The 14,605-nt window shown below is 43.1% G+C and overlaps 1 protein-coding gene across 8 annotated transcripts in view; it reads left to right on the top strand.

The window, feature by feature from the left end:
• The window catches only part of SLC6A6 (solute carrier family 6 member 6), a 91,838-nt gene that overhangs the window by 40,631 nt on the left and 36,602 nt on the right, over positions 1-14,605 (top strand). Inside the window, exons 1-4 of one of the 8 annotated variants that reach the window (XM_027700682.1) lie at positions 614-831; positions 4,630-4,665; positions 7,205-7,270; positions 11,659-11,715. In XM_027700682.1, coding sequence (XP_027556483.1) covers positions 801-831; positions 4,630-4,665; positions 7,205-7,270; positions 11,659-11,715 — 190 coding nt within the window. In that variant the 5' untranslated portion in view covers positions 614-800. Of the gene's footprint in view, positions 1-38; positions 112-161; positions 246-613; positions 832-2,301; positions 2,374-4,629; positions 4,666-7,204; positions 7,271-11,658; positions 11,716-14,605 lie in introns of those variants that run through there. The other 7 variants (XM_027700684.1, XM_027700683.1, XM_027700689.1 and 4 more) reach the window with 7 other exon arrangements.

Here is a 14,605-nt window from a genome sequence, read left to right on the forward strand (position 1 = left end):
CCTTCCTTTAGGCTCCCCCCTCCCCAGCAAAGAAGAGGCCGTGCCGGTGTTTTTCCACTCAGCAGGATGGGTGATGCTCAAAGCTCCCTCATTAGACAACAGACACGAGAGGTCAGGAAGAAAGCGCTTATAAATTACCGTTTCCTCCAGCTCGGCGCTGCTAGTCGCGCCGCACCGCTCCGCCGGACGCGCCGCACCGCCGCAGGGGCGCAGCGGCGCGCAGGCACCGCGGCCAGCGGACGCAGGTACCGGCGCCTCCCGGGCGGGAGGGCGGGCGGGCAGCGGGGCTGCCGCCGCTGCCGCCGCTACCGCTGCGGTGGCGGCGGCGGCGGGGCCGGCGCGGATCGCCCCGGATCCCCCCTCTCTGCGAACAAAGGGGCGGCCGCTCCGCGCCCAGCCGAGCCGAACCGAGCCGGGCCGGTGGCGGCGGCATCGTCGTCCCTTTGTCCGCCCCGGCTCGGGGTGCCCCGCGGGCGCGCTTTCCCTTCCCCCTCTTACGTTTATTTGTTAATTCATCCTTCTCCTTCCAGCCCCCTCCTCCCCAGCTTTCTCATTACCCCGGCGGGGTTTTTGCTCCCCGGCGATTATTTACCCCACACCTCCCCCCACCTTGCGTTAACTTTTTTTGGCGATAACAGTTCTCAGCAATTCCCCGTTGCTGGCGGCTCTCCAGCACGTCTAGGGCGCACGCTTCTCTCCCCGGCTATTTTTGTCCATTTTCTCTCTCCTTCCCACCCCTCCCCGCTGTGTTTTCTCTGGCTGCCGTGCGCTAACCTCGAGTGAAGAGGCTGGTACGGGCAATGCTACATCTGATGCTAATGGGCCTACCTGGTGGGTAATAACGCTGCTGCTGCTTTCTTGCTGTTTCCCTCGTTTTCCTTTTTATTCCTTTCGTTTCCCATTTATTTTGCTGGTTTGATGCTGAAATCAAAGTTGTGATTGGGGCTTGGAAATAAAATGCAGGGACTGTACAGAGCAGGTTACTGAGCTCAGCGTGGTGTGAAGGGGTGATAATTTTGGGTTCGTCTGGGGGTAACTTGTATCCGAAATTCACCCGCTGGCTTTAAGATAATGAATGCCCATCGCTGCCTGAATATTGTACCAGGCGCTACGTGGGAGGACTCACAAGGTTTCCATATAAGAACATGGGAGAATTTATTTCACCCAGGCGAAGAAATGTGCAGAGTATGTGTTATTTATGAAGCTGAAGGCAAGCTGTGTTATCCTTAGGAAGCTCCGAGAGTGACAAAACTTGCTATTTAGAAATTGTAAAAGCTGATTTCTGCTGTTTAGTAAGAGCTGCGTTTAAAGGGAAGCATAGATGAAGGAAAAAAAAAAGGAAAAAAGTAGTGAGAGAGAATCCAGATAAGCACAACAAAATACAACCCCACACGTATTTCAGCACAGTTTGTGCCAAGGTGTAAAGATGGATTTTTTTTGTTAGTTCTCATTTTTTTAACCGTATTGGGAAAGGCATTAAGAAAATGTGCCGAGAGGAGCTGGTTACGTTGATAGTGCTATTTTGGTAACTGCATTTTTTTTTTATTGCTTGCATGTGAAAATGTTTTGAGTTTTGGACTAGGAAAACAGTGAGGCAGCCCTGACAGGGGCATATGTCATCGGCTGTGTAATTTGGGGCTCAGATGACAGTTGCTACCGGTTTAGATTTTATGAGTTTAGGTTTGAGGGTAAATCAGCCCGTTAAAACCTGCTGCGGTGGAATTTGGAGGGGAGAGGCTTTGGTGAAAACTCTGATGGTTGTTGACAGCCGGCTCTTTACCTCTGGGTCGCCATCCAGGAGAGCTGACTGCTTTGCCACGAGTGTTACGGAAAGGTTTCCCTGAAGGTTACTGGGGGTTTTTTTAAAGCAAAATGTGTGAGCAGCTGAGGCAGCCAGCAGCATGACAGTGTCCCTTGCCTGGACTAAGTCGAGGCTGAAGCACGAGTGTGAAGAGAGAATGGCTGTGTTGCCTGGTTAAACTGACACTGGAAACTTTATTTTTGGCACTTTCAGAGACAGTATCTTCGTGCTGCTTCTTCAACTGTCTCTTATGTGCTTTGCATGTTCTTTTTTTTTTTTTCCCACCCCCTGTATTTGCCTTTCACCTCTGTCCCTCCCTGTTCCCACCTCTCACGCTTTGGGCTGTGCTTAGGAAGCTCCCACTGGAGGGCGACAGACACCTTTACCGCTCCCTAGGTGCTGCCCGGGCGGGGCGGGACCCCGACCCCGGGGCCGGGAGAGGAAAGGCCGCTTCTTGCTGTCATTTATTAACCCGCTTCTTTGACCGTGCGCTGGGAGGGTTATTTTCTGTCATACTTCGCAAAAGACAGGAGATTGCAGGTGGTACCGTGATACCTGGAGGCCCCAAGAAGGTGGTTGCGTGCTCGGGGATGCTAAATCAAAATCCTGGGACATTTGGCTTGTTTGCTTAGGAATCTCGTTCTGGAGTCTAGTAGAAACTGGGAATCTTTCAAATGCTACCGACTTCTGTTTTATTTTGCTGTAACCAGGAGCTAAATTTGGCGTTCAGCTCTTTGTTGGTAGTCCCTAATGAGTAGGTTTTGGGTTGCCTGTTGCTTTCATGTCAGAGGTGAAATGTTGGGGCTGTAGCAGGAGGCTTCAGTCAGTGTGAAATGCTGTCAGAGAAGAGGTGTTACATTGCCTGGGAAAACTAGAAAGACACTTTAGATTGGCGTGCTCTTGCTGCATAGTGCTTGGGAAACCTCCTGTGCCTGAGCAGAGTCCTGTTTGTAAAGCCTCAGTGAGAATCTTGTCTTACAACTAATCATTGCTAGTATTTCAGTGAGGGTTTTTTTAATCAATACTCTTAGTGTATCTTAGTGGTTTCCAGCCAGGTCTTATGGGCTGGATGTTTCCAAAAAGACTCTCGGGCACTTTCAACAGGCTGCCATGTTTCCCAGGCAGTGATACTCCCAGGATTTTCATCAGTGCACCTTAAGACTTAGTGGCAACCCTGTATTATTTTAATTTTACCCTTTCTAGGTTTTCCAGTGCCCCATAGTTTTGCCTCAGTGGGTAACGGAGCAACATTGCCCCGATGCCCCAATGGCAGTGTTGCCAGTTCCACCGGTAAGGGGAGTCTCAGCAGTGGTGCCCTGCCTGGGGTTTTAACCATGCTGGCAAACAACTCTGAAAAGATAATGCTGATTAGTTTCTTTTAAATTTAACTGTATTGCAACACATAAAAATGGATGGGAAAGCACTGGTAGTTAAAGCCTTTTGTGAGTAATGCTTCTTTGATTGGTCATATGAATAAATTGTAGATCATTTAAGAAGTGAAGCTTTGAATAGATTACTCAGTAGGATTAGTGCCTTCGACTTCTTTCATCACTAACTTAATTTACATGACCAGAATGGATCAGGGTTATGTTTTTTAAAGTAATCCTGAGTCTACTTCAGTAAGAGCTCTATTCACAGAACTCAAGTTTATTCTAGTGCTACTCTGAGCGTGCAGCTTGCAGGATTGGGTTCTTGGCATTTGGAAGAAAAGGATGAGAATGCAGTGATTTAATATTTGTTGAATTTCTTCCTTACATGCATATTTACTTGAATCCTCAGCTGCTGCAGTGCCATGGATTTAATTGATTTGTGCAAGCTGAGTATCATCCCAAGGCACGTAAACTCTAGGCAATACCCTTTAAGTTAGTTACATAGTAGCTAATATTGATATAAGGCAATGCAGTAGAAATTAAGTGAAACTGCTGCTCCTCGTTGTCCTTTTTTCCCCAAAAACCTAGTGTTGGAAGGGCTGCTGTGCTTCCAGTCTGTGACACCATGTGAAACCATGGCTGGTGTCCTACAGCATCTTCTGTATTTCTATCAGTCTCTCTTTCTTCAATGTGTCTGGATTTACAGCAGCCCTAAACCCTGCTCCAAGAGCATCCACTAAACCCACGAGCTATGTTGGTGGAAGGGGAACGTGAATCAAATGCCACCAAGCTTTGGGTGGGAAGCAGCGGGGTGGGAAGCCCATGGCTGTTAAGGCCCATCGGCTGTTGGGAAGGTTTGTGCATTTTAGCAGTTACTGGGTTTCCTGTTGTGGTTCTCTGTCGCTCGGCGTTGTCGCAGCCTCGAAGGACACCTTTGCTGCCATGGTTGCCCAACCTGAGCTTGAATACAGTCAGTGCATGGAAAAACCACGGTGCCATGCCGTGCCCTAACACAGCAGGAGTGCCCTGCTCCAGGGTGTTGGTGCAGGTCAGCTGTCCATGGGTAGGAGAGCAACCCGTACACTGAGCCATGGGGTTATCAGTGAGCTGGAATGTAGTGAAAAGTTCATTTTTTGTTTCATTTTTTTGCTTCAAATCACGTGGCATTTGCATTTTATTTCACTGCTCTACTGTAATTTTCCTGCTTTTTAGATAGTGCAGGCAAATCTTCTGCAATGTTTTACATGGGATGAAGCACGCGAGAAATGATATCCTGTTTTGGCATTGGTACTATGTTCATTGTCTTGATGTTCTTCAAGTATAAGATCATACTGATGAAATTAAGAAAACATGATGCATGATAACATTGAAACATGTCTGACTTATCTTGCTAGACCCATTTTTTTCCTTTAAAATATTTTTCCCTTTTGTTTTTCTCTTTTTTTTTTCCCTAAACAGGAAGAGAAAATACATTCAGGAGAGACTCTACTTCATGTAAGTGTTATTTATGCTTGTTTATGAAATTACAAAAGGCTTATAAAGCTCATTAAAACGTTCAAATACTGAACACTTACCATCTGTTTATAGAAGCCAAGTATAGAGCATGTAAAAATAGACTGTAGTTATACAGCAATAATGCTCAGCAACTGTTAACTTAAACCTATCTGTGCAGTTCTTCTGTGCATATCAGAATTTAGAAACCATTGCAAAGCACTTTGCAGACATTTAAGCAGCATGTCCATAAAGTTGGTTTGTAAGTCCCGGAGGGATAATGTTAAATTGGTTTGCCCGAAGCAGAGGAGACCCATAACTGAGAACTTGATTTTAGCACCCCAGAGTCCTTGATTCCCAAACCCTGTGACAAAAATCAGCTTTTCTGCCTTGGATCCTACAGAATCCAAGTTCTGCCTATAGAGCCATTTGTTTGCGTGCACGTGTACTAGTGTGTGCATGTATACGTGTGGGTAAGAGAGAGTGTGTATACGTGTATTTGGCCTCAAATAGCCTATAGTTATTTCAGACCTTTTCTACAACCTATGGTGATACCCATTAAAGTAAGAGTAGATGCCAGCAGCCATTGGTGAATACTCTTGCAAATGTTTTGTGAAAGCATTTGGTTCCAGCCTGGCTGCTCTGTCAGGGGGAGCCTGGTAAAGTGTTCATCATGGGACCAAGAAAGCTGTTATGTCTTAAAAATACAACAGGCTTTTTTTTTGCCACACCATCTAGTGACCTGGGTTTTTTTCAGATCTCAGATTTGAAAACTGTTGAGTAGTATAGGAAGCTCTGCTCTGGTATTTCTTCCTAGTAAATAAACCTGATTAAATGTTTTAAGGGGCTGCATAGATGAAGACTCTCGTTGCCTTTATGCAAAATTAGCTTAGCAAGGAAAAAGACTGCATTGTTCCCAATGCAGGGCCCGCTTTGCATAACTTCCAAGCATGTACTGTGTCCAGTGGCATGGCAAGCCCACGAGCACTCCCCTCAGGCTGATTTCCCATAAGTCAACATTTTTTTTTTTTATTATTATTTTATAAATAACATGTATCTCAGAATTGCAGCACTCCATTATGCTTGCGTAGCAACTGCTGGTTAATATGTAGCAAAACGCCGTGTGGTAACAAGTGTTTTTTTGCTATTGTTGAGCTGGAATGTTAGTTCAGCTTCTAGATAAACGTGGCTTGCGCAAGGCGTCCCGGTAGACCATGACTTCTGTGGCTTGTACAGTAGTTCTGTAGGCAACCGTGTTCTGCTCTTCCTTTCCCCTGTACTTCCCTTCATCTTCCACATGAGCGAGGGGTGGGCTTAGGTAAATGCAGGGAACTGGCAGCCCTTTGCATGCCACAAAGCACCAGCGTGGGGTTTATATTACGCCCGTTGCTAGTCAAGCATCTGTTAAAAATACTCTTTATTCTGGTTATGTTGCTAGCAGAAACATTGTAAGATGCTTTATTTAATAGCTTTAAACCATAAGTGTTCTTTGGCTGGTTTTATGGATATCATAAGACAATCTTTAAAAAAAATATAAAATAAAAATCCAGTAGTAAGTGAAGGATACCCCACAAAGGATTAAAGAATCCTCCTTCCCTGCTGCTGGGAATCCTAGCTGAGACTAGGTTAAGCATTTGTATCTTTGAGAGGGTACATCATCATTTTTAAAAGGTAACGGAGAAGGAAAAAATCCAAAAGCTTTTTGAGTGTGACCATTTTCAACATTTGTAGCTCATTATTATTTCATTCTAGTGTAGGAAGTTCAAATGTCTTGAAAATCCTGTGAAGCATAGGCTTCCCAGAGATTATAAATGGGAAATAGTGCAACAAAAACACCTTTAAGAGAAGAGGCTCGCAAATAGAGAAGAACCCAAACAGACAAACCCTGCAGCAGCGACTGTGCGGTGTCTGGAAACTGCAGAATAAGCCTGCAGTGCAGATCTGAAGAGTTTTGCCTGGAGACTGCAGTATCACAAAGAAGGAATCGGGAATTCTTAACTCCGATACATACACTCCAAAATGAGTAATGAAAAGTCAGTGGTCCAGAGGCCATTTGCAGTGCAGCCTTCCATCACCTGCTGTGGCTTTTCAACAGCTAACGGCAAGCTTTGAGCATCAGAGCCTCTCTCTTCTGGTTCTGTGCATGAAATATTATGACTTTGACTCGATAACTCTATTTGTGCCTGTCTGTGCGTTGGCTCCCCTTGGCTTCTTCAACTGTGTGAGTTTCCACAGGAGAGTTAAATTCCAGGGAAAGGAATAGTGAGGCTATAACGAAATGGCAGGATGGTGAAGCATCCAGGGCAGGGATCTCTCCCAGGCCCTATTCAGAGGGGGTTGACTCCTGCAGCAGTGAATGCTCGGTGGGGCTTAACCCCTCAGACTCTGACTTGGACCAATCACTGTGACAGGAGGTGACCACTTTGAGAAAGGGTTCTTTGTGATAGTAACCAGCCATATGTAGTTGTAATGATAAGAAAGGGACCATCTTATTGTAGTCACTTTGCGACAAATACTACCACAATTCATTACTTTCCATCAGTGCCTCATCCTATGGAGGAATCACCACTGCCCATCTACATTGAGGAGGGGACAGAAGTCCCGATTGGTGAGTGCAGTTGGGATGGGATTTGTTTAAGGGAGGGTATAATGGTACTTGGGTTTTATATTCCTCACGTTTGTGTGTACCCATTTGTCATTGAAAACTGTAAGGTCTGTTGCAAATGTGTGGGGGTTTTTATTTTATTTTCTTCTTTATTTTCTATTAAGAGCTCCTGAGGGTTGTTAAAATACTGCTAGAGTTGGTTTTCAGCTAATCATAAATCACAGTACATAATTTATGCAGTGACATTGAAAGCTTCTGTGCAGGATGTCTTAATACAAGGCTGAGGAAGACCACGAGTATCACAAGAGGTAGTTCCCACTTTGGCCTTTGATCTCGATGTTCAGATACTCAGAATAATCTGAGCTCTGGGTCAGCGTTTTTTTTCTTGCTGACACTCATGCCCGGCACCCAACAGACTCACATTGCACACACCACTGAATAGCCAGAAGAGAGTCAGAGAGGTTTGCCATTACCTGACATAGATGTTGGAGCGCTGCACACCCCCATTTCTGAGCTCTGGTGTAGATGTATTGTCACTACATGGATATATAGATTGAGTGTTTTCTTGGGGTTTTTTAAATAGAAAAGCAGTCTTTAAGATAACTCATAAAGAACAAGACAAAAAGATAAGTAGGTTGGACTGTGGTGATCTCCTTGGACAGTAGAAAGCTATGATGGCAAAATTTCCCAGAGCTCCTTCCTCATACGACCTGTTCTGGATTGCATACAGTAAGTGTGCCTTAGCTATCACCTTGGGAGTCTACCTTGTTGAGCAGATGTGTCTCTTCAAACAACTTTTTCTTATTATATATCCTGAATTTTCCTAAATTAAAGCAGTTGCTTCTTGTCCTACTATCTTTTGAGCTAGATTAATTACCTTCTTCTACACACAGTACCTTGAAGGTATTTATAGCTGGATCTCAGCCCAGGAGTCTTCTCATTTATAGAACATATTAATTTTAGCACCGTTACTCTCTCCTTAGATCACTTTTATTGTCCTTATTTGTATTTCCTTTAATTTCTGTATCTCCTTTCTAATCTGTGGAGACTTGAACAGGTCATAATTTGTTCACTGTGGTTGCTTTGACACAGCATTATGCTTTAGATTTCCGTGTCATCCCTTCCCATGTACACATACAGAAATAGCTTAGCCTTTGACCCTTCTGCATCAATCAGTAGCACCACACAGAGAAACTCTATTACTTGGCTAATCTTACCTGCAATCACCTTTAGGTCTTTCTTGGATTCATAGCTTTGCTAGCTGCTCCTCAGGCAATGTCACTGTTCTCCTGAGATGTAGGGCTTTATACTTCCTAGCACTAAATCCCCATCCCATTGCATGTCACTCGCTTATTTTATCCAGGAATTACTTAAGACAGTATGCCTTTGTTTATTTTAATGCCCTGGGATTTTATCATTAACATAGAAGTTGTTACTATTTTATCATATATAGAGCAAATAAGTACTTATGATTTTATATTTTGATACCTATTACAGCTGTCTTCTGCATGTTAGTATGGACTCCTTTCTCAGCTTCATCATTCTTGTTTATATACCTTCCCTAACCTTTCCTTCCTCTAGTTAAAAAAGTTCATTATGTAAAAACTGACAGGTTTAGCCTTCTCCTTGTCTTCATTTGTACCTTTTCTCATTATAGAATTAGTATCTTGCTTCTGTATGTCTTCCATGCATGGCATGATGTGGTCTTTCCCACAGCAGATCATCTTTTCCTCATCTCCTCTGGGGTTGTAGTGCTCAACATCAGTCCCTTCTTGTAGAACTGTTAAGGCCAAGTTCTGTCGTGGCCCCTGGTATTTCATCTTGTCTTTCCCACTGCACTGAGGAAACCTGGACTGCCGAGATTGTGCCACCTGCACCAAGAAAAACACTGTAAGGCTGATGAGTCACAGAACTGATCGACCAACCAACCAAAAAAAAACCCAACTATGAGTGGAAAGCTTTTTAGAGGTTGTTTGTTCGGTGCTGTCTTGAAGCAGGTTTGTTGGATTAGGCTCTGAAATGCAGCACTGGCTGTGAAATGGCCAAATTGGGTTGGAGAGGGCAAAATGTTTACTTATTCTAAATAAGTATCTGGACTGTCAATACAGCAAGCTGTGGTTGAGGGGCAATGAGTGGAAAAAGTAAATGATGCAGAGATGAGGGCAAACCACAAGCTCCGAGTTTGGTATTTGAATGTCTGGCGTGGGTCAGGGCTTTAGATGCAGTATAAATAATCAGTATAAACTATCAAGCTAGGAAGTCAGCTGCAAAATTCTGATCTGGGTCTGGGTCTCAGTATTGGCCCTGCTTTCCATTGTGCTTACCAGCATGGTTCAGGTCCAGGGTGCCCATTTGCACCCATACAGACATTAATAGGAATGAAACAAAGTCCTGTCTGCATTTAGGCTCTAGAAGGATAACACACAGTGCAGTTGTTAAAACATTTAATTCAGCACAGCCATCATTTACTTTTAGAAAGTTGTTTAGAGAACTTAGATTATTTCATAATAACATTTTGGTTGTTATATGGTGTGCGTACTGTTCTGGCCCAGGCCTGACTGGTGGTGGTAGATTGCTTTGTAGCTTCTGTATTGAAAAAATAGAGAAATCAGTAGGTTTTTCAGTCTAAATTTAACAGCGCTAATTATTTCAAGCAATTTAAAAAAGAACATAAATCTCACTTGTTTATTACAGCTCCTTCATGAAAACAGCAGCTACAAATAATACTCAATAATGAAAATCTAGCTAACACTGTCATGAATTAACCAACAAGAGAATGAATATATGGGATCTGGGCAAGGGCAGCATTTCCTTCTCTGGTGAGAGGGTCTTTGCGTTGAGGAGAAGGTGTTATTACCTAAACACTGTTTTTACCTCCTTGGGTGAAATGAAGACTTGGACATTTCTGCATAGACAAATATGACTTCTGATTGGAAAAAGGCCTGGGCTCTACTTAGTTTTTATGTACTTTTGCCCTTTTTATGTACTTCTCCCCAGAGGAACGTAGGTGAGGGAGATGCAACCAATGTTTGAATAAACCAAAGAAATTTCTGAGGAGATGGAGAATATCTTGTGACCACTAGCAAAGAACCTACAGAGTAGTGGTGAAAGAAAGGTCATATGCTGGCAGTCTTGGTTCAGGCACAATTTCGGCTGTCTCCCATACAAGTAAACGGTTCAGGAGATTCCAAGTGAGGAAATAAACAGAGCAGGTCCTTATTCACCATCACTCTTCATGCTAAGGTCGTGGCCATATTCTCTGATCATTGTTTGGGACCTGTTGTGTTAAACACTGAAGAGAACACCTGAGGCCACACAGTCCAAATTTACGTTCTGTAAAGCACAAACACAGGAACAAAATATTTGTATTGGCAGTCATTGCATTTGGGCTATACAGGACACCACTGAGGGAATAATTGCCTCCTTGGGGATCAGGGAGCAATAGAGCTGTAGGCTGAGATGTTTGTTTATGTTCTCCTTCTGAGTCACATTTTGAGATGTTAATGTTGTTTCATACCTGTGAAATTAGCTCGAAGACATACAAATTCAGGATCTAATTCTGAACTGATTTATTCCACCGTAGCTTTGTTGATTCCATTAGCATTGCTATTGCTTTATCATTGTGTAAATAATGTCAGAAGTGAGATCTTCTTGTTCAGGAATCAGTCCTGCTGACTTTGAAACCTGTGGCATTTCTCCTGTAGCTCTGAGTCCCTATGTGGGTGAAATCCCAATGGTCCACTTCCATCTTACTGATCCACTTTTGCTAATGAATAGCACTGGCTTCAGTGGACTTGTGTCAAATGTGTAGAAGTGTTACATAGACCTTGCCTGTACAGGGTTTTTACCCCCAGTAAATCATCTCGGTAGGGTGGAAAGCTCCATTAGCACTCTGGAGTCATGTTCTCTTGGTCGTATTCACAAGTCATGGTGCAGCCTGGGCTCATTTGAGTAATCTTGATTACAGGAGAAGAATTTTCTTGTAATCACACACAGTTTCTTTTGCTACTACTCAGTCCCTAATTTTAAGTATCTCTGGTGCCTTCTCCGTGATAAAAACTGGATTTTTTTTGCTCTTGGGCAAACTCACTGAAAGGCAGATGCTCCTTTACTTCTTATGTCTCTTTCGATAAGAGAGTTAAAGGTCTTTTTTAAGCCGTGTGACCATAGAAAGTGCCCCTTTTCCAGACAGGAGGAGTATTTGTCACCCTACAGAGAGCTGGCTCTGTGTCTCTCTTGGAGGTTGCCTTCCCTTGCAAGAGAAGAAAACCATTTCTGTTGCACATGCTAAGGTTTGCTCTTTCATGGGGTGCTGGCACACAGAAAGCTTGATTTTTGCCAGGTACTGAGTGCCTTCTGCAAGGTGTTGAGTGCCCTCCTATCCTTTGCAGCCAAAAAGGAGTTGATTGCTCTTGGCATCAGGCAAATCTGGACCCAGAAGACCACAGGTAGTATTTACCAATTATTTATGTGCTTTCGCATGCCAGAGTTTGTCTGAATTGATTTTCATAGCATACAAGAAATTTCAGGCGTTAATGACACTTGCCTGCCACTAAAAACATTTTTTTTTAAATAATAATAATACAATAATAAGCATGACATTTATTGCATTGCCGTGGGGAAATTAAAAACCCCCAAAATTAACTACAGTCCAAGTAACTATTAGCTTTTCAGAGCTAATGTGTGAGTTATATACCCTGAATGAGCACCATATGCCAATTCATTGTGGCATAGTGAGTCAGAGGACACATTGTGGAAAACAATAATTGCTTGGCATGCATTTGAGCACTCAGTAGGGTTTTTCGTTTGGTTTTCTTAAAGGAATATGTTTTAATCTGACAATAAAATGAGTATTGTCTGATATGGTGCCACCAGGGACTGTTGCTTATTTTGTACTTACCTGGAGCTTACCCATTTGTCACTCACCTCACACCCCCTCAGTACCTTTTGCATTCCAACTGCTTGTATTCTATGTGTGCAGCACCAGAATATGAAGATTGAGCCTTCCATTTGGTACTGTCTTGCCATTTTGTGTTAATCCTCTGCTCCCTTTTCCTCATCATCTTCTTTTTATGTCAGATAGAGAAATTGAGATTGTTTATGTGGAAAAAAATTCACCCTGAGAGGAGTGAAGCAATGGAATGGGTTGCACAGAGACTATATGGTCTCCACACTGAGATTTTCAGAGGTTGACCAGATAAGGCCATCAGCAAACCAGTCTGATTTTGATGTTGGCCCTTCTTTGAGCAAGAGGCTGGGCTTACATGACCTCCAGAAGTCCCTTCTGACCTGAATTACTTTATGGTTCTGTTTATTATGCAGTTCCTGTTCTGATTCAGCCATGATGCTGTGAATGTCATTAACTCCTCACTCCCTGTCACTGTCACTCATTCATACCGGCATAGAACAGGAGTGAACTCCTGAAGGTCGGTGAGGTGACAGTGGTTTTACTCACATAGGTACAAAATCAAGATGTGAAAAAAGGTGAGATTAGTAGGTGAAATTTGGGTATCTCTGAAATTGTTTGAAATTTTTACCAGGATTTCGTTCCAGTTCTCTTCCAATCTTCAGTAAGTGCCAATTGAAGTTATCAGTTGAAGAGTTTGATGCATAATTGTGTCAGGACAATAAGTATTTAAAAAGTAAAAATCATCTTTTCCCCCTTTCAGTTACAAATCCCATTCTCTAGCAGCCTTGGAGAGAGCTTTGGGGTGTTTAGGATTTAGTGAGTCACCAACTGCCCTCGCTGTGCCGTTACGTGCTGGTTTCCTCATGTGGCTGTAACCACGTGAGGGAGTTAATGCTGCACAGAGCATCTGCTCCTCAGCTAAACGCCTTCCCAGCCCTGCAGCTGTCTGCCAGAGAGCTTTGGACGTGCAGAGGGGCATCTGTGAGCTCGATTGGGTAGCAAATTTTCGTGGGTTGCCCCATATGCTGGCCGAAAAACACCCTTTGTCAGAATAGTGTTATTTTAATTGTGATGAAAGCAAGCAAAATTGCACTCAGATTCACCACGTCAGCTTAGGGAATTTTCGACAATTATCTAGCTATTCTAGGGGGAAAAAAACCCCCAAAACTCCCTTGCTAGGAAAAAGAAATATGAGAATAATTTCATAGGGTTGCTCTTCCAAGTCTGACAAGATAAGGTGTTTTTTCTTGGTATTTCTCCTTTATCAGCAAGAAGTATATTGCTTATGCAAACACCTTATTTCCCATCAGGCTCTATCAAAAGTAAAGTTTACAAATGGGGCTACCATAGTGGATTGTGGAAAGACTTTAACATGAGCAACCAAAAGCCTTTGTTATCCTTTTTTATGCAAGGCAGGATTCTAAAATTGAGACTTAACAGGACAGACTTGCTTTCATTGCTGCCCTCCCTTTTCTGTAACCACATCAATACTCTCTCCTCATACAGATCCTTCTTAGGTGATTTAGACTACTGCTCTTTCAAATGTGAAAAAGGTGCTGTGCCATGTAGATGGAATTTAGAATGGAAGATACTGTTGCTTAATAGGGTTGAAGGTCCCCTCTTCTTCACTCTTTGTGCAGTATATAAGCTATAGATTACAAGTCAAATTTAATAGGAAGATAGTAATCACATGAGGAATTGAAAGCAATACATTGGACTTTGAGTCCCCGAGGTTTCTCCTGCAAAACTACCACAAGTTCATGTAGCTTTTGTAGTCACTTAAAAAAATTCAGCCAAGTAAACGAAAGCAAGTCTCTCACTTTCTACCATTAGTTTACATATGAATTGTTTTTGTTGCTATCTCAGCTGTTTGTCAGGTGCCCATCGTTTATAGTGGAACTGCAAACAGTTTACCACCTGTCCCTAATTAGCAAATAATGAAAGACAATTGTACTCATGATGAAAACAGCTTTAGATATTAAAGGTTAATGTGCCACGTTTGTATCTAATATAAGCATGTTCACTGAGGTGAAATTGCACTAAGAGAAATCCTCAACTGTTCAACTTTGAGCTGGTAACAGGAGTAAGGTGAGTTTACAGTAGTCAAGCTAGGACTATAAAAGCAACCTGCAGTGAAACCATCAGCTGGCATTTGTTTGAAAAGATAAGAGATGGAGAAAAGTACTCAGGCTGTTCCTATATTGTCATGCTGTATTTGGGGAAGCTTACCTGCAAAAGCCAACAGAGAAAACAAGTACCTGTAGCCAGTGGGATTGACCCTGGTATAAAGGTGGGACTGCAGATACTTGTTTCTTGTATTGGAGTCAGCCTTTGCTCTTACAGAATTCCCTTTGGAGGCAGCAATTCCAGGGTGAATTCTGTGGGGCTTTTGTCCAAGTAGAGTGTGGGCTCAGGGCTTTGTTCGTGCT

The sequence above is a fragment of the Neopelma chrysocephalum genome, unplaced genomic scaffold, assembly GCF_003984885.1.
Source record: "Neopelma chrysocephalum unplaced genomic scaffold, ASM398488v2 Primary Assembly neopelma1_147, whole genome shotgun sequence".
Lineage (NCBI taxonomy): Eukaryota > Metazoa > Chordata > Aves > Passeriformes > Pipridae > Neopelma > Neopelma chrysocephalum.